At 40.4% G+C, this 20,320-nt stretch overlaps 1 protein-coding gene across 3 annotated transcripts in view; it reads left to right on the forward strand.

Moving 5' to 3' along the window:
* ctnna2 (catenin (cadherin-associated protein), alpha 2) overlaps positions 1 to 20,320 on the forward strand; it is a 1,236,619-nt gene that overhangs the window by 146,650 nt on the left and 1,069,649 nt on the right. For all 3 annotated transcript variants that reach the window (XM_072576926.1, XM_072576917.1, XM_072576908.1), the window contains 2 exons: positions 17,770 to 17,936; positions 18,229 to 18,348. In XM_072576926.1, coding sequence (XP_072433027.1) covers positions 17,770 to 17,936; positions 18,229 to 18,348 — 287 coding nt within the window. The remainder of the gene's footprint in view (positions 1 to 17,769; positions 17,937 to 18,228; positions 18,349 to 20,320) is intronic.

The raw sequence follows: 20,320 nt of genomic DNA on the forward strand, positions 1-20,320 counted from the left end.
TGCTGTGTGGCCTACAATGTACAGTTGTCAGCATTTCTCAAGTCATGCATATTCTGGTGGGCCCCCTTCATTGACTCTCAACCAAATTAAAAAGCTTCCTGATGGATTGAAACTGAATCATTTCCCCTTGTGGAAATTGATTAGTAATGTTCCATGACTAGATTGAGATAGGTAGTAAAGACAATTGGCCCAAACTAATAGTCATGATTGTTCAGATAGGAAAGGGCACAATATGCGATCTTTTGTAAAGAACAGATGCTGTCAGACTCCCATACAGGAGTTGAAAAACAAGAAAAAATTGGTGGGCCAGTTACATCAGTGATAACTTGTATAGTGCTTTTAACATTATTACATATTATTTTCTTCTTAGGTTTTCTGTTTCACAGGTCGTTGATAAAGAAAGATATCTTTAAGACAGCTATTCTACAAGCAGTTTGTATATGTTGGTGACTTGGCAATTCTCCCCCAACTGTTCAATTTTTCCCGAACTTATACCCCAAAGCATCGATCGTTTCATTGGTTTTAATATTGCTAAAATACCAGATTCAAACTTGATTGGAGTTTGGTATCTTGGGGCATTATTTAAACTGATTGGCCAAATTTGAATTTGTTTATGTCTCATAGCAACCCAGATACTGCTAGCTGCTGGACCAAATGTTGCAATGAAAATTTTCCAGTACTGTGTGCTTGCTAAGTCCTTCAACTCCTTTAAAGGTATAGTATACCTCTACACCTTCATAACAATTTCTGCATAGCCCTGATAATCTTTCATCCTCTTGGTGATCAAGCATCTATCTACCTCTGGCTTAAAAATATTTAAATATTCTACATCCACTGACTTTTGAGAAAGGCACTTAAACCTCTGGGAGAAATTATTTTTCCCCATGTCTTCAAGGGGGCATCCCTCCTTATTTTTAAACTATGACCCCTAGTTCTAGATTCTCCTACAAGAAGGAACATCTTCTTAACATCAACCTGGTTGAGTCCCCTTTGGATGTTGCATGATTCAATTAAATAATATTTGACTGTTCTAAACTCTGGAGGATTCATAGGTCTAGCCTTTCCTCATACGGCAAAAACACTCATTCCAGGTTTTAATTTAGGTAAAGCAAGGGGTTTGGAGAAATTTGAAACAAGCTTCATACATTTAACTTCCACAAACACCACTTTTGCTTATTGGAGGTAATTTATGATGAAAATAACGTAATAATACTCTCAAATACTTGCATACATGTGTGCTTCTGGAATAAAGGTTTCTGGTTGCAATCTTCAGAAGGTGAGCATCGAGAGAGCAAGATGCCTTTAACTATGCTGTTAGGCAATTGTCTAATAAAATAATTAAATTTTGTGAACCATTGTTTTGAAAATTTTACAATAACTTGTTTACAAGGAGATTGACAAGAAAGGGCAATTGGCTAAATGTAATTAAGTAACATTAAGTGTGAAGTGTAACACTTCAATAAAGTATTTATATTCTGGAACAGGCTAGATTTGGTGCTGATGAAGAACTGAGTGTTTTGCACTGTTAGGTTCACAGCATGTTAAAGGAGAAGCTCAGGCTTAAGAAATTAGCAAAGAGGTAAAAATTGTCCACAGAATGTCTTAGAGTTTTGTGTACAATAATCTGTGCTCCGTTTGGGAACTTGCAGTATTATAGAGGATACAGTGTAGACTTGGTGGAATGCGTTCTCTTTTGAAAAAGTACAAATATGGAGAAAAAGTTTTAAAAATTGGAGCTTTTAGAAGAACAAGATTTTGAGGCTACGTGATACATTAAAAACTAAAAATACATGAGATAGATGAATTAATCTGCTCAATATTTCTTCCATTTATTTTTGAGTTCTATAGATTTCCAGCATCTGCAGTATTTTTCTTTTGTTTAAACAGAAATTGATTACCCGAAATTTAATGACCTAGAAGCATATGTTATACATAAAGCCAAAATATAAAAGGTTTAGAACACATAACAACAACTGCGTATTCAAGAAAACATTTAGTGAATTCATTTCTAAGTTTAGTACAGATAAACAGATTATGGGACTGAATTTCATAGTCACAGAGTCCTACAGCATGGAGACAGGCCCTTTGGCCCAAGTTGGCCCATCATGACCAAAATGTCCGTTCACGCTAACCCCATTTAACATAGAACAATATAGCACAGTACAGGTCCTTCAACCCTTAATGTTTTGCTGACCTTTTATCCTACTCTAAAATCAAACTAACCTACATACCCTTCATTTTACTGTCATCGATGTGCTTTTTTTCAAGAGTTGCTTACATGTCCCTAATGTATCTGACTCTACTACCACAGACAGTGCATTCCACACAACCACCACTCTCTGTGTAAAGAACCAACCTCTGGCATCTCCCCTAAACCTTCCTCCTATCACCTTAAAATTATACTCCCTTGTGATAGCCATTTCCGCCCTGGGAAAATGTCTCTGCCTATCCACTCTACATTTGCCTCTCATTATCTTGTACACCTCTATCGAGTCACCTCTCATCCTTCTTCACTCCAATGAGAAAAGCCCAACTCCCTCAACCATTCTTCATAAGCCATGCCCTCCAGTCCAGGCAGCATCCTGGTAGATCTAGTCTGCATCCTCTCTAAAGCTTCCCCACCTTCCCTATAATGAGGCAACCAGAACTGAACACAATATTCCACATGTAGTCTAACCAGCTTTATACAGCTGCAGCATAACCACATGGCTCTTAAATTCAACCCTGCTAATGAAAGCCAACACACCATGTGCAGCGTTAACAACCATATCAATGGCAACGTTGGATGGCAACTTTGAGGATCTATGGATGTGGACCTCAAGATCCCTCTTTTCCTCCACAAAATCCTGCCGTTAATTCTGTAATCTGCATTCAAATTCGACCTTCCAAAATAAATCACTTCACACTTTATCAGGTTGAGCTCCATCTGCCACTTCTCAGTCCAGCTCTGCATCCTGTCAATGTTCAGTTGCAACCTACAACAGCCCTCCTCACTATCCTCAACACCACCAACCTTTGGGTTATCGGCAAACTTACTAACCCATCCTTCTACTTCCTCATCCATTAGAGTTTAGAAGGTTGAGAGGAGATCAAACTGAAACTTACAAGATAATGCATGGCTTATAAAGGGTGGACGCTGGGAATTTTTTTTCCGTCAGGCGGGGATACTAGGACTCATGGGCACAGCCTTGGAATTAGAGGGGTCAATTTAGAACGGAAATGAGGAGACATTTCTTCAGCCTGTGGAATTCATTGCCACAGAGCGCAGTGGAGGCCGGGACATTAAGTGTCTTCAAGGCAGAGATTGATAAATTCTTGATCTCGCAAGGAATTAACGGATATGGGGAGAGCGCGGGTAAGTGGTGTCGAAATGCCCATCAGTCATGATTGAATGGTGAAGTGGAATTGATGGGCCAAATGGCCTTACTTCCACTCCTATTTCTTATGGTCTTAGGGTCTTATCCACTGCTCTACTTTCATCAAAATGTTTTGTCACATCCTCAAAAGCATTCAATAAGGATTGTGAGGCATGACCTACCCCTCTCAAAGCCATGCTGACTATCTGTAATCAAACTACGCTTTTCCAAATAATCATAAATCTTGTGTGTCAGAATCCTCTATAATAATTTGCCCACCGCCAACGTAACACTGATTGGTCTGTAATTCCCAGGGTTATCCCTTTTCTCTTTCTTGAACAAGGGAATAATATTTGCCACCCTCCAATCATCTGGTACTACTCCAGTGGATAGTGAGGGTGCAAAGATCATTGCCAAAGGCACAACAAACTCTTTTCTCGCTTCCCGTAGTAATCTAGGGTATATCGGGTCTGACCCAGAGGACTTATCTTTCCTGATGTTTTCAAAGTTTCCAGCATATTCTCCATCTTAACATCAACTTGTTCGAGCATATCAGCCAGTTTCACACTGTCCTTATAAATGTCAAGGTCCCTTTCACTAGTGACTACTGAAGCCAAGTATTCATTAAGGACCTCCCCTACCTCCTCCAACTTCAGGCACATATTCCCTCCACTGTCCCTGATCTGGCCATCCGCTTGTTCCACATATAAGGGTAGAACACCTTGGGGTTTTCCTTAATCTTATCCGCCAAGGCCTTTTCATGCCCCCTTCTTGCTCTCCTCTGTCTATTCTTCAGTTCTTTCCTGGCTACCTTATGACCCTCTAGAGCTCTATCTTTGTTTCCTCAACCTTAAGCAAGCTTTCTTCTTCCTGTTGACTAAATGTTCCACATTTCTTGTCATCCATGGTTCTTTCACTGTACCATCCCTTCCTTTCCTCAGTGGACAAACCTATCTGGCACTTGCAGCAAGTGCTCCCTAAGCAACCTCCACAGTTCTGTTGTGAATTTCCCTGAGAATACCTGTTCCCAATTTATATTAGATTCCCTACAGTGTGGAAACAGGCCCTTCGGCCCAACCAGTCCACACCGACCCTCCGAAGAGTAACCCACCCAGACCCATTCCCTCTCACTAATGCACTAGCACTATGGGCAATTTAGCATGCCCAATTCACCTGTCCTGCGAGAAGAAACTGGAGCATCTGGAGGAAACCCACACAGATACAGGGAGGATGTGCAAACTCCACAAGGCTGGAATCGAACCTGGGACCCTGGAGCTGTGAGGCAGCAGTGCTAACCACTGAGCCACCATGCCGCCCTGTGCTCCATCGTTCCAGCCTAATATTAATGTAATTCCACAGTGAAATATATTCCCAAACCATATGCTCTTATCCCTCTCAATGACTACAGTAAAGGTCAGAGTTATGATCAGTATCACTGAAATGCTCTCCCACTGAGAGATCTGACACCTGACCTGGTTCATTGCCAAGCACCAGATCCAATATGGCCTTCCCTCTATTTGGCCAACCTACGTATTGAGTCAAGTCTAGTCATTTCCCTGCACTTGGTCCATATCCTTCCAATCCTTTCCTTTCCATGTATTTGTTCAAATGCCTTTTAAATGTTGTTAATGTACCTGCCTTAACCACTTCCACTGGTAGCTCATTCCATGTGCATACCATCGTCTGTGTAAAACAAAGAGTTGCCTCTCCGGTTCCCTTTTATTCTTTCATCTCTAACCTTAAACTAATGCTCTCTTGTCCTTGCTTCCCCAACCCTGGGAAAAAGACTGAGTGCATTCACCCTATCCATGCCAGTCATGATTTTGTGCACCTTTATAAGGTCTCCCCTTAACCTTCTGCATTTGAAAGAATGTAGCTTGTCTAACCTCTCCTGATAACTCAGACGGTTGAAAAAGAGAAAAGAAGCAAAAGGAGAAAGAGTGGACCACTGCTTGATCCTTATGGTTGATCATCTGCCGAAACATATTCCTGCAGCTTGCATATATTACTTAGTTCTTTCATACCCAAAAAATCTAGCTATCATTATCTGGAATATATTTGATGAGTGAAAACTTCAAAGATTCTGTATGTAATTTCTCTTCTTAGTCCCAAGTAACCAAATTGTGAACTCTACTTACAGACAAGTTGGGGAAATACAATCTATCTCTGCTGTACCATGCCCTTTACAATTCTGCTTGTTTTCATGGGACAACTTCTCCTTCTTCTAAATTCTAAGGAGCTTGAACCAAGTCTACTCAATTTACCCATGTAGGATAATCCTCTCATCCCAAGAATCAATCTTGTGAATTTTATTTGTATTCTCTTTAAGGCAAGTATATTTCTCTGTAGGTTAAGAAGTATGTAATTGCAATAAGACTTGTTTACTCTATACTTTGATCCTTTCATAATAAAAGCTTATGTCAGTTGCATTCCTAAATCAACTAGGTAAAAACAATGACTGCAGATGCTGGAAACCAGATTCTGGATTATTGGTGCTGGAAGAGCACAGCAGTTCAGGCAGCATCCAAGGAGCTTCGAAATCGACATTTCGGGCAAAAGCCCTTCATCAGGAATAAAGGCAGTGAGCCTGAAGCGTGGAGAGATAAGCTAGAGGAGGTTGGGGGTGGGGAGAAAGTAGCATAGAGTACAATGGGTGAGTGGCTACTCTACCTGTACCTGAACTTCTTGTATTTTACTGTATACAGTGGTGTATAAAGTAGTTGTTTTAGGAAAATGTAGAAGATCAACCTGTACATGAGGTGTTGAAATCTATATTTGTTGGAAGACAATTATTATCTTAAAATATGAAAAATATGTCTTAATTACCGGTCACCTTCCACATGCTTTGTACTTAATCCAAAAAATATTGGTAGATATGACCAAAGTATCAGGAAATTAAAATTATCAGTAGTAGCAGTTTTTTTTTGATGTTGCTGTCGTCCTGTTTCCCCCCCTCAGTCGAAGCAAAACACTCAGAGATACAGTATAGTTTTACCTCCTTCACCTTTATTCTGGGCCCTGGGGGGAGAGAGAACAATCACCCATGTGCACAGAGTCATAAGTTCACGGTCTTCTCTGGTATAGCAATTTCTTATTGAATTATATAGTCATTTTACAGGGAGGGGCATCCAGTTAAGGCAACATACATATTGATTGGGCGACTATTACAATCAGCGAGCACCAACAGTAAAGGTTAAGCCATCTGCTGTTACAGTATGAATGATCTTAACCTTGTTAACTGGCTTCACATAATGAATACATCTCCCCTTGTTAGCTAACCTTGCATACTGAATGCTTCCAATATTATTAAATGGCACGACATAATGACTGCTTTTCCACCTTGTTAACCCATTACCCTTGTCTCCAGCACCCCTTGCTAACTCTAAGTTCTTACCTGATCTGAGTCATGCTCAGCTGAACCCTTTGTTTAACAAAACTCTGATCTGAATCATGCTCAGCTGCAACTCTTGCTTCTTATTCCCTCCTTTTATAATTTCACCATCATTAAAACAACCACCAGTAAAGTTCTTAAATCCACAGTCCTTAGTGACCACTCCGTCCCCTCCAAATTGAGTGGAAATGAGCCAGTTCTCCAAAATCTCCTTTAGTGAAGTCCAACCTGAAAACAAAATTCAGTCTGTTCTTGCGTCACTCCTCAGAGAAATATGATTTATTGGATAATGGCAGTTAAATGCTTCACGAAACTGATGAGACTTCTGTCCTTGCAGAGATGCTTCAAATGGAGGATACCAGCACATCTGAGTATGTAGTGCAGCAGCTGCAACTGCAAGCTAGGTGAATGCAGCATTCTTTGCTGCATCTGTCTGCTCTGCTGTTAAATGTAACAAAGTGAGAAAGGGGTTAAAGCCCACTAGTGGCAAAACTTGAGGTTCTGTGAGTCTTTGTTCTGGGGGAAGAGAATGGCTTGGATTGCAGTACCATGTGGTCCATTGTGAGGGCTTTGTCTTTTCAAGTGTAATTGCAGTGAGAGGATGCAAAAAAAAATACATGAAACGCTGAAATTAAGATTGTACTAATACTTCGGTTGAAAAAGGAAGCTTTCGATGTAAGTTGTGCCATGCTGAGAGTATTTGATGTTTAAAAATTTTGGTTTTTTAGAATTTTGGTTTGGACTGGTTCTCACTTTACTCCTCATAGTGGGCCTCTAATCCCACTTAAACACAGAGAACCTGGATCTCACCTAAATGCAGAGAACCTGAATCCCACTTAAACAGAAAATTCAAACCTCGCTCAAACACAGAGAGCTTGAAGCTCATTTAAACACAGAAAGCTTGAATCTCAAACACAGAAAGCTCAAAGCTCACTTAAACACAGAAAGCTTGAACCTCAAACTCAAAAAGCTTGAACCTTAGCACTTGAACCTAAAATTAACCCACGCAGTAGACTCAAACCCCAGTACTGCGCAGAGGAGTCGAACCTCAATCAAACCTACCATAGGGGACTTGAACCCCAGTATCGCGCAGAGGACTTGAACCTCAATCATACCCCCCCCACAGGGGATTCTAAACCCAGTACTTCACAGAGGACATGAACATCAATCGAATCTACCCCAGGGGACTCAAACCCCAGTAATACGCAGAGGACTTAAACCTCATCCAAATCCACCCAAAGGATTATTAACTGTAAGTTCTTATCTGATCTGAGTCCTGCTCAGCTGAACCTCTTGTTTCACAAAACTCAGAACTTAACTCTTTCCCTGACTGCTCATACCTTATACACATTCTCATTGTGCTGTAAACCTAAAAAAATGTAAACATGTTATTCGACTATTTCAAAGACGAGGGACAACTTTTTCTCGGGGTGCATTTCAAGTCGAGGATTTTTTGGCTAAAATGTTGGTTTCCATCTTTTATGAGATTGACTGACTGACTGATTGTTCCTTGAGTACTTATGATATTTACAAATAAACCAGGGTTCCTCTGAATACAAACATTTCCCACTCCCTCACCTTTTAATATATTCTGCGTTTCAATTTTGTTATTGAAGGTACATGCTTTTCTTTTTGTTAAATTATATTCCATTGTGGACAGAAGCATCTGTGACAAGTAGATGAAGCAGGTGAGGATGAAGTAAAGTAGATATTTTAAAACACAGAACATAGAATAGTACAACACAGAACAGGCACTTTGGCCCACGATGTTGTGCTGAGGGTTAATCATAATGTGAAATAAAACAACAACCCTTAACTCACTGCTATCCATGTGCATATCCAGCAGTTGCTTAAATGTCCCGAATGACTCTGCTTCTGTCACCACCACTGGCAACGCATTCCATGTATTCACAACTCTCTGCATAAAGAATCTTCCTCTGACATCCCCTCTATACCTTTCTCCTAATATCTTAAAACTATGACCCCTTGTACCAGTCAGTCTTGCCCTGGGGAAAAGTCTCTGGCTATTGCCTCGATCCATTCCACTCATTATCTTGTATACCTCAATCAGGTAACATCTCTTCCTCCTTCTCTCCAGAGAGAAAAGTCCGAGCTTATTCAACCTTTCTTCATAAGGCAAGCCCTCCAGTCCAGGCAACATCCTGGTAAACCTTCTTTGCATCCTCTCCAAAGCCTCTGTATCTTTCCTATAGTAAAGTGGTCAGAACTGGACACAATATTCCATGTTTGGTCTCACCAGGGATTTGTAGAGCTGTAGCGAAACCTCGTGACTCTTAAACTCGACCCGCCCTCTTTATGAAAGCCAAAACATCATAAGCTTTATTAACAACACTATCCGCTTGGGTGCCAACGTTGAGGAGTTTTTTCTTCTTGTACCCTCATAATCTGTCAAATATCCAGTCTGGCAGTTATATAACTTTTAGTACAGTAAGGCTTGGAAAGTAATCAGTGTTGGTGATGCACATTGAAGTTACTCATACAAATTGGATTCTATGACTGTGCCAACCTCAGTACTACTTTCTAAGTGGAGTTTTTCATGGAAGAGTGCTGATTCATGAGACAAGGGATGAGTGATTGGGAGCTGCGGAGCAGGGAAGGTGCTATTTTGGTAATCAGCAGTAAATTACCTTTGCACATATTTGGTCTGATGCTATGAAACTTCATGGGGTCTACAATTAATGTTGGAGACTGACTGAACATCTCTCTTCTGACTGGAAAGCACTGTGCTGCCAACTCTGTTGAGTCTGTTCTGGCAGTTGGACAGGGCATATTCAAGGATGATAATGTTTGTGAAAGTGTTCATAAATTATGATTTCATGAGTATGACTATAACAAGCTTTTGCTTGACTCGTCTGTGAAGCAACTCCCAGTTTTGGCACTGGCCTGCAGTTGTTGATAAAGGGAACATTGCAGGATTTATTTTTTAATTTTGTACTAGTTTGATACAGTTGACTGGTTGTTGGGCCATTTCAGAAAGAAGTTAAGAGTCATCCACATTGTTGTGGCTTTGGAGTCATATGTAGGCCACACCAAGTAAAGATGGTAGAATTTCCTCCTTCAGGCTTGCCAGTGAACCAGATGGGATTCTTAGAATAATTGACAATGGTTAAATTATCACCATTAGGCAAGCCTTTTGTTCAAGACTTTTTTTTCTGTTGTTGAATTCAAATATTATAATGTGCGATGGTAGGATTTGAACATTAATTGGATGTTCTGGAATCTCCACTGGTTGGAAATTTACAGAGTCACATCTAGCACAAAGTTAGGCAATCGTATCAGTTTTAGCACCTCATTGCCATAATTCCTGAGGTTAGTGACCTCGATCTAACTACATTAAACTGCTTCATCAGTGACATTTATTCTAGTGTTTAGGCAGTCTTCCTCCTAGAGTCCAACAGATCCTGAGGACAACAGTTCTATTTCAATTTCATTAAAAAGATGGAATGTTGACTTCACTGGGATACTTTTGAAAACATTTGGAAGAGAAACTTCAAAGCAATACTTCATGATTGTGTCATTATTGAAGGTGTGAGTTGGTTGATCAGCTTGCTTTTATCCCTCTTGAGTGAAAGAGAGTGGTAGCAGAGGGTTGCTTTTTGGACTGGAAGCCTGTTACAAACAGTGTGCCACAGGAGTTCATGCTGGGTCCACTGTCTTTTGTTATTTATATGAATGATTTGGATGTGTGGTTGGTAAGTTTGCAGATGACACCAAAATTGGTGGTGTAGTAGTAAGCGAAGAAGGTTACCTCAACATATAATGGGTTTCTTGATCAGATGGGCTGATGGGCCGAGGAGTGCCACATGGAGTTTAATCTAGATAAATGTAATGTGCTGCATTTTGGTAGGGGCAAATCAAGGCAGGACTTGTACGCTTAATGGTAAGGTCCTGGGGAGTGTTGTTGAACGAAGGGACCTTGGAGTGCAGCTTCATAGTTCCTTGAAAATGGAGTCACAGCTAGACAGGGTAGTGAAGAAGGTGTTTGGTCTGCTCGCTTTTCTTGGTCAGGTCATTGAATATAGGAAGTGGGAGGTCATGACGTGGCTGTACGGGACACTGGTTAGTCTGCTTTTGGAATACTACTTTCAGTTTGTCTCCTTGCTATAGGAAAGTTCTTGTTAAACTTGAAAGGGTTCACTAAAGATTTGCAAGGATGTTGCCAGGGTTAGAGGGTCTGAGCTATAGAAAGAGGCTAAATAGGCTGGGGCTATTTTTTCTGGAGTGTCAGAGGCTGAGGGGTGACCTTTGTAGAGGTTTAAAAAATTTGAAAGGGCATGGATAAGGTGAATATTCAAGATCTGTTTCCCAGCGAAGGAGAGTCCAAAACTGGAGGGCATAGCTTTAAGAAGAGAGGGCAAAGATTTAAAAGAGACCCGAGGGGCAACTTTTCATGCAGAGAGTGATGGCTGTATGGAATGAGCTACTAGCAGAAGTGGTGGAGACTAGTATAATTACAACAGTTAAAAGGCATCTGGATGAGTATATGAATAGGATGGGTTTGAGGGACATGGACCAAATAGTGGCAAATAGGACTAGGTTAATTTAGGATATCTGATTATGGAGTCCCACAGCACAGAGCCGGGCTCTTTGGCCCAACTGTCCATGCCGAACAAAATGCCCATCCACACTAACCCCATTTGCCCACACTTGCCCAAGTACAGTCTCACCAGCATCCTGTACAACTGCAACATAAGTTCCCAACTTCTGTTCTCAATGCCCTGACTGATAAAGGGCATTGTGCCAAAAGCTGCCTTCACTGCCCTGCCTATCTGTGACTCTACTTTCAGAGAACCGTGCACTTGAACTCCAAGGTCTCTCCGTTCCACGACACTACTTCAGGCCCTATCATTCACCATGAAACTCCTACCTTGATTTAGCTTTCAAAAATGCAAGATGCTATATTAAACTCCATTTGCCATTTCTTGGCCCACTATTCCAGCTGATCAAGGTTGTGCTGCATTTTCAGATAATCTTCTTCACTGTCCATGATACCTCCTGTTTTATTGTTATCTGCAAACTTACTAATCATGCCTTGTACATTCTCATTGTCATGGACGAGTTGGACTGAAGGGATTGTTTCTATGCAGTACATCTCTATGACTGTCTGGAAAGATTTAAGCTAAATTACATGAATACTGGAGCTGGAATATACAACAAAATACAAATTTTGGTTGAAAATTCTTTTCTTTTGGGAGTTCTGCGCATTTTTAAAAAATTGCTCAAATGAAAGAATGTTGCCTGCCTGAGCTAACCAGCTCTGATCTTGCATGATACCACAACCATCCTTAAACGTTCTTGAAAGAACAATGTTCATGCATCAATATAGTTTTGATCCTTGTTTAGAACTGCCACTCTGTTTATTTTCCACTGGTAGTTAATGCTGATAATTCTGCACGCAAATTGTTTTTATAAGAGAAGTACTAGTGTTGACAAAACCATCTCCTTCCCCCACCTTGTATTTACAGTGTTTATGTTTTGTCAGTGTACTGATCAAGGTCCTGCTGCAATTTCTGAGAACCTTCCTCATTGTCCATGATACTGCTTATTTTAGTATTATCTACAAACTTGCTAATCATGCCTTGTATATTCTCATTGGCATGGACGAGTTGGACCGAAGGGACTGTTTCCGTGCTGCACATCTCTCTGACTCTCGAGAGAAGTTTAAGCTAAATTGCATGAATACTGCAGTTGCAAAGAGGTTATTTAAGTATCTTAAAGGAAAAATAATAATTAGAGAGAGAATAGGACTCCTCAAGGACCAAAGTGGATATGTGTGTGTAGAACTGCAGCAGATGGGTGAGGTCCTTAATGAATATTTCTCCTCTGTGTTTACCATGGAGAAAGACATGAAGACTTTGGAAAGTTAGTGATCATATTTTAGGGACAATCCATATCACAGTAGAGAGGGTGTTGGACATACTAGAATGTACAAAGGTGGATAAATCACTTGGTCCTGACCAGGTACAGAGCTTAAAAATGTGTTGCTGGAAAAGCGCAGCAGGTCAGGCAGCATCAAAGGAGAAGGAGAATCGACATTTTGGGCACAAGCCCTTCTTCGGCTTATGCCCGAAACGTCAATTCTCCTTCTCCTTTGATGCTACCTGACCTGTTGCGCTTTTCCAGCAACACATTTTTAAGCTCTGATCTCCAGCATCTGCAGTCCTCACTTTCTCCTACCTGACCAGGTACATCCAAGAACACTGCAAGAGGCTAGAGAAGAAATTGTAGGAGCACTTGCTGATAGTTTTGCATTATCGTTAGCCATTGGTGAAGTCCTGGAAGACTGGAGAGTAGTGAATGTTGTCTCCTTATTCAAGAAGGGCTGCAAAGAAAAACCTTGGAACTATAGACCAGTAATCCTAACATCTGTGGTAGATAAGTTACTTGAGAAGATTCTGAGGTAAGCTATACATGCATTTGGAAAGACAGGTTTGATTAGGAATAGTCAGCATGGCTTTGTGCGTAGGAGATCATGCCCCACACATTTGTTGGAGTTCATTGATGAAGTGACTAGGAAGGTTGACAAGGGCAGGATTACAGATGTAGTTAATATGGATTTCAGTAAGGCCTTTGATAAGGCTCCCCATGGTAGGCTGCTCTGGAAGGTTAGATCGCATGGAATTCAGAGGAAGTTGGCAAATTGGATATGCAATTGGCTTGGAGGTAGGAAGCAGAGGGTAATAGTAGAAAGGTGCTTGTTGGACTGGAGGACTGTGACAAGTAGAGTCCCTTGGGCTGTGCTAGGCCCGTTGCTGTTTGTTATCTATGTCAATGATTTGGATGAGAATGTACAAGGCATGATTAGTAAGTTTGCAGATAACAATACCATAGGAAGTACTTTGGACAGTGTGGAAGGTTATCAAAAATTGCAGCAGGATCTTGATCAACTGGGCAAGTGGGCCAAAAACTGGCAAATGGAGTTTAATATAGATAAGTGTGAGGTATTGTGTTTTGGAAAGTCAAATCAATGTAGAAGTTTCATGGTGAATGGTAGGGGAAGTGTAGTGGAACAAAGGGACCTTGGAGTTCAGGTTCATGGCTCTCTGAAAGTGGAGTCACAGGTAGACAGGGCAATGAAGACTTTTGGCACACTAGCCTTCATCAGTCATGGTATTGAGTACAGAAGTTGGGAAGTGATGCTGCAGTTGTACTGGATATTGGTGAGGCTGCACTTGGAGCATTGTGTTTGATTTTGGTCACCTTGCTATAGGAATGATGTTATTAAACTGGAAAGAGTGCAGAAGAAATTTCACAAGGATGTTGCCAGGACTCAACGGTCTGAGTTATAGGGAGAGGTTGGACAAACTAGGACTTTTTTTTGAGAGCATAGGACGCTGAGGGGAAATCTGAAAGAAGTGTATCACATTATGAGTGACCTGGATAAGGTGAATGCACTCAGTCTTTTTCTCGGGGTTGATGAATCAAGGACGAGAGGGCATCAGTTTAAGGTTAGAGGGGAAAGAATAAAAGGGAAACTGAGGGGCAACTTTTTTCACAGCGGGTGTGGTTGAGGTGGGTACATTAATCATGTTTAAAAGACATTTGCACAAATACATGGATAAGAAAGGTTTAGATGGATGTGGGCCAGGCACAGTGAAATGAGGTTAGAATGGATGGACATTTTGGGCAGCATGAACCAGTTTGGGTCAAAGGGCCTGTCTCTGTGCTCTAGGACTCTGACTCTATGAATATTAATACTGATGAAAGCCGTATAATATTGCCACCAGTACAGCCTATATTTGAGAAATCAGACGAGAAAGAATTAGTGAAAATAACCATAAGTGAATTTTCCTCCAGAAATGGATAACAGGGAAGAATTGTTACTTTAAATTCAAGCATATTGGAGAGCTTCTTTTGTTCTATTAAATATTTTCTTCTTGACATGCAGAAAATTAATTATTGATAAGTAATGGGAGATTACCATGTTAGATGCAAGTGTTTCTATGTTTTTGTAATCTGATAAGTCGTCAGTCTGAGCTCTTTATTTTAATATTATTTAATTTATTATTGTCATTTATTGAGATACAGTGAAAAGTAGTGTTTTGTGTGCTCTCAAGGCAAATCATACTTTACAAAAGTGCACTGCCCCACCTGTCCATCTTTCTTCCCACCTATCTGCTCCATCCTCTACTCTGACCGATCGCTATCACCCCCCACCTGCATCCATCTATCGTCTTCCAAGCTACCTTCCCCCGCAGCCCCCTCACCTCCTACTTATCTCTCAGCCCCCTTCTCACTCCCACCCCTCCACTCCTGATGAAGAGCTTATGTCCAAATGTCGACTCTCCTGTTCCTTGAATGCTGCTCGACCTGCTGTGCTTTTCCAGCGTCACACTTTTCGATACAGCAATGTTGACTGTCAGATTTGAAAAAATTGAGTATTTCTTGTCAAAACACATAACAAGCTCAAATAATAAGTTGAATTTAATGCTCTTCGCGTTTATCTTCATAACAAACAGGCTGGAGACTTGGGTGGAGAAATGACAAATGGAATTTAATCTGAGCAAATGCAAGCTGTTGCATTAAAGTTTAATAGGTTTAAAGTAAAAGAGGGAAGTTTAAAGAGATGTGAGAGACCAGTATTTTACACAGAGGGTGTTAAGTATCTAGAATGTGCTGGGAATAGAAGGATACAGACTGTGTAGAAGAAAAAGGGTTTTTAGTTCATAAGGTATCATGTGTTGGCATAGTCTTGTTTCTGTGCTGAGCTGTTCTTTGTTCTCAATAGGTTATTCTGAATAGGTTATTCTGAATGTTATCATTGTATTGATGAAACTCTGATGTGCCATGATGGTCCAACATTAAAATTGTTAAATGTAATTGTGGACAAAAATACATTGCATGTACAGATTAGGTCATTGATGAATTATATTAGCACTATTGTTGGTTTACATTTCCATATTAGAAGTTACTTCTGCTTTTTAATATCCAGAAAATAACAATCCATACAGCTCTGTTCATTCTTAAGTTTTGGGGTCGACTCTCACCTGCAAAGTACATGGAAAAGTAAAGCTTTTGCCTGTTAAGTTCACTTACTATTTGTTCATCTCCTTGTGTACAATCTTCCAGTATTGATGAAGATTATGTGAGGGATATGATCTATTGAGTATTCTGAAATGCAATAATGAGCTGATTGCTGCACTTGCAGCATTTTATCAAGATTATATATTCATGTGATGTCAAGAAATTAGGTGCTAGATACTGAAAACTCTTTTGGCCCTGGCAATATTCTGGTAGTAGTACTGAAGTCTAGTGCTCCAGAGCTTGTTGGGCCCTAGTGAAGCTGTTCCAGTACAACTACAGCACTGGCATTTATGTGGAAATTGAAAAATTATCTAGGAATGCTCCGCAAACAAAAAGCAAGATAAATCCAAAGTGGCCAATTGCTATCATCAGTGATCATCAGGAATGTAATGTAAGGAGTCATCAAGGACTGCTTTTGATATCACGGAGCTGTAGCACAACCAGACTCAATGTGAACCTGGGAATACTCTGTGCTAGTTGGTATCATAAAGGAATATAGTTGTAGTTGTTGGTCAGTCACCTCTGCTCCAGAAGAACTCTTCAGGCATTCCTCATTTGATTTATCAATTACCTTTCCCTTCAGTATTACCGTATCACAATCCTGGAAGTCCCTTCTAAACGGTATTGTGGGTTACTTACACCAAATAGGTGGCAGTGGTTCAGAAGACCATCTTTTGAGGCACGATTAAGGATGAGCAAAAATGCTGGTCCAGAGAGTGAAGCCCATACTCTGTCCAACTTTTATAGATGCACCATAGAAAGCATTCTATCTGGATGCATCACAACTTTGTACAGCAACTGATCTGCTCATGACAGTAAGAAGCTACAGAGAGTTGTGAACATAGCTCAGTCCATCACACAAGCCAAATTTCCATCTGTTGACTCCATCTATACTTTTTGCTGTCTTGGAAAGGCAAACAACAACACTCCGGAGGTTCCAACCTCTCCCGCCAGATACAAAAACTTAAACGTATGTACCAGCAGGTTCAAGAACTGCTTCTTCCCTGATGTTATAAGATTTATGAATGAACCTCTCAAAGTTCAAATCTAATGTTGATCTTGCTTTTTGTACATCTGCTTTGCAGTCTTGCTCTGTTTTATCAGCCTGTGATCTTTGTATGGTATGATCTGCCTGTATTGCACATAAAACTTTTCACTGTACTTAGGTACATGTGGCAATACTAAATCAAATTAAACCCCTGAACAAAAGAATAATAAAAAAGACAATCGGCAAGATAAAGTCCTGATTCTCATCGTAAATTGTATAGGCATGTCAGTCAGACATATCTGAGGCATATTGGGCCTGGGGAAATTATATGAAGTGAAAGGTTTGTTTTCCTTGGAAGGATCTGATTGAGGTATACACAACGAAAGTGTCATGAGAGTAGATTGTGGGAATCCCTTCCTCCTGGTAAATGTGTTCTAAATCTAAAGGACATAAAGTTAAGGTGAGGACTAAGTAGTTTAGATGAGGTCTGAGAAAGAGTTCTTCCATCGAGAGGATGGTAGAAATGAACTGCAGACAAAAAAATGCTGGAATTTGCAACTGGTCAGGCAACGTCCATGGAGAGAGAGCAAAATAACATTTTGAGCTGAGATGATACTTCGTCAGAGCTAACATAAAGTGTGGAGGGGGCAACATTATACAAATGAGTCATTTAGCTTGCTTTCTCTTTGGATGCTGCCTTACCCATTGTTATTGCCAACATTTTTTGTCTTCAGTACAATATTCTAGGACCTGCAGTAATTTGCTCTTATGTTGTAGAAATATGGAATGTTCTGCCTGCAGGATGGAAGAGGCAGATACACTTGCATATTCGAGAAGCATCTGGACAAGTACTTAAATTGTCAGGGCATAGTAGGAGTGTTGGAGAGTTATGTAGAATACAATGAAGTGCTTTGGATTTTTGAGTCATAAATTATGAGCAGTTGTGAAATTAACTAACTTCTGACTGTGTTTCTATCTTCTTTCTGTAGGAGAAAGTATGAGAATTGCATCTGCAGAGTTTGCAGAAGATCCCTGTTCTTCCGTAAAGCGTGGAACCATGGTTCGGGCAGCCCGTGCTCTGCTTTCTGGAGTAACACGCTTGTTGATCCTTGCTGACATGGCAGATGTCATGAGGCTTTTAACTCATTTAAAAATTGTAAGATTTTACTAAAGATTTAGAAAAGAGCTAATCATGTTTTAATATATTAATTTTTTAATGATCATAAATTACAGTAATTTATAAGCTGATAATAAAAATGTTACTTGTACTTTTAAGTTAAATGACCAGGACAGTGAGGAAAAATGGCTTTTGTAGTAGTAGTTGTTCCACCCAAGCTTTAGTATTTATTTATTACATACTGAATGTGTGACTTGATCCTCACAAATTTAGCATTTTATAAAATTATGTCTTAAGTTGAAATGCATTTTGTCTAAACCACAATTAACAGGTAGAGGAATCTTTGGATGCTGTGAAGAATGCCACCAATGAGCAGGATCTGGCCAGTCGCTTCAAGGAATTCGGGAAGGAGATGGTCAAACTTAATTATGTGGCTGCTAGAAGACAGCAGGTATGACAGAAAAGCTGTGTTCATCTTGCACAGTATGTAATTTTGCTAAGATGAGAGCACCAAATTAGTTAGATTAATCTTCTAGCAACCTCTGTGGAAAATTAAAGGTTTTCTAACCAAGCGAAGTAACCTAGTTTTAAAAGAAAATTCTGTATAGTTATGTAATTAAGTGTAGGGAATTCAAATTAGTGTGACTGCCATAAATCAGTGTTTATTTTCCCCATTTCCTTAGAATTGCTATAAATTTAGAGTATTTACACCACAACAACTGATCATTTGATGGAGCATGTCCATTTAAGTGATTATATACCTCATAATTCTCCTTCCATCGTTTTTCTTTTAACTGATCAACAGATCCTTCTATTCCTTTTTCCCTCATGCTAAACTGGTTTTCCGTTTGATATTTTAATTTTTTCATCACAACAACTGGCTGATTACCAAGGTTCACATTTTTTGCCACTGTGTGGCTGAAGAGTGAGTGAAAGAATGACCTGCAGATAGTAACCAGCAGTCAGATGAACAAACAAAAGTAAAACTGACAGAAATGCAACACCAGTCAGAAGTGTAAGTAAAAGGAAGACCATAGGCAGTCAGTTTCAGTAAGCAGAATAAGTAAAAGAAGAATCCTGAATGAGAGGTCCAAGGACTACAGGATGATGTTTAAAAAAACCCTACATGATAAAAAGCAAGAGGTTGAAGAACTTCCAAGATTTTGTTTTTTAAAAAGAGGCAAGAGCATGAGAGTTTAGCAGCTTCGAGACTAGCTGCTGCTACTGCTTGTGGAGCACCAGAGCTATGTTTCGGTAGAAATTAGTGTCACAGGAAAGCCAGAGGTTAATTTGGCAATTGACTATAGCTGTTCAAGGTTATCCTAAACAGTGGACCAACACCTTGTTTTGCATAGAATGTGTGTTAGTTGGTGTGCAATGCCATCTAATGTTAAAAGTAAATTAGCGATAGGTAATAAGTGTGTGTTCAGCTTAATCAGCACCACCAATATCCCATGAGTAAATGAATAAAGAAAACATTTGCGACACCTCAGATCCTGTGTCCAAATGCAGCAAAATCGTGACATTGACTGTCAAGTGGCAAGTAATATTTGCACCACAAAAATGGCAGGCAAAGACAATCTCCAGCAACAAAAAAAATCTAACAATATCTCCCGAGATTCATCGCTGAATCTCTAGCTATCGAAGTTCTTGGGGGTTACCATTGATTCAACAGAGGGATGGGAACCTGAGGTGTAGTTCCAGACGACAGGATGATGAGAGGAGGGAGGGCATGGACAGGATTTCACGGTCCCAGGAATGTGCTGGCAGACAGCAAGCTGGTTTGAAGTCAACGCCAGAAGTATCCGAAATAAGGTAGGTGAGCTTGCAGCATAGAGTGTTCGATGTTGTGGCCACTTCAGAGACATGGATCGAGCAAGGTCAGGAATGGATGTTGCAGGTTCTAGGATTTAGATCTTTCATTAAGCACAAGGAAGGTTGTAAAAGAGGGGGAGGTGGGCCTTTTTTGTCAAGAACAGTATAATGGTGGCTGAAAGAACTTTTGACGAGGACTCATCTGCTGAGGTGGTATGGGCTGAGATTAGAAACAGAAGAGGAGAGGTCACATTGCTGGGAGTTTTTTATAGGCCCCCGCAGAGTTCCAGGGATGTGGAGGAGAGGATCGGCAAAACAATTCTGGGTAGGAGTGAAAGGAGGGTGGCCATTATGGGATCTTTAACTTTCCCAATATTGACTGGAAATGCTACACTCTAGTACTCCATTTTTGTCCGAAGTGTGCAGGAAGGTTTCCTGTCACAGTATGTTGAAAGGCCGACAAGAGGGGAGGCCATACTGGATCTTGTGCTTAGTGATGAAACAGACCAGGTGTTTGATTCAGTGGTAGGTGAGCACTTTGCAGAAAGTGACCATAATTCTGTTACGTTTAGCTTCGTAATAGAAAGGGATAGGTAAGTGCCACAGGG

The sequence above is a fragment of the Chiloscyllium punctatum genome, chromosome 1, assembly GCF_047496795.1.
Source record: "Chiloscyllium punctatum isolate Juve2018m chromosome 1, sChiPun1.3, whole genome shotgun sequence".
Taxonomy (NCBI): domain Eukaryota; kingdom Metazoa; phylum Chordata; class Chondrichthyes; order Orectolobiformes; family Hemiscylliidae; genus Chiloscyllium; species Chiloscyllium punctatum.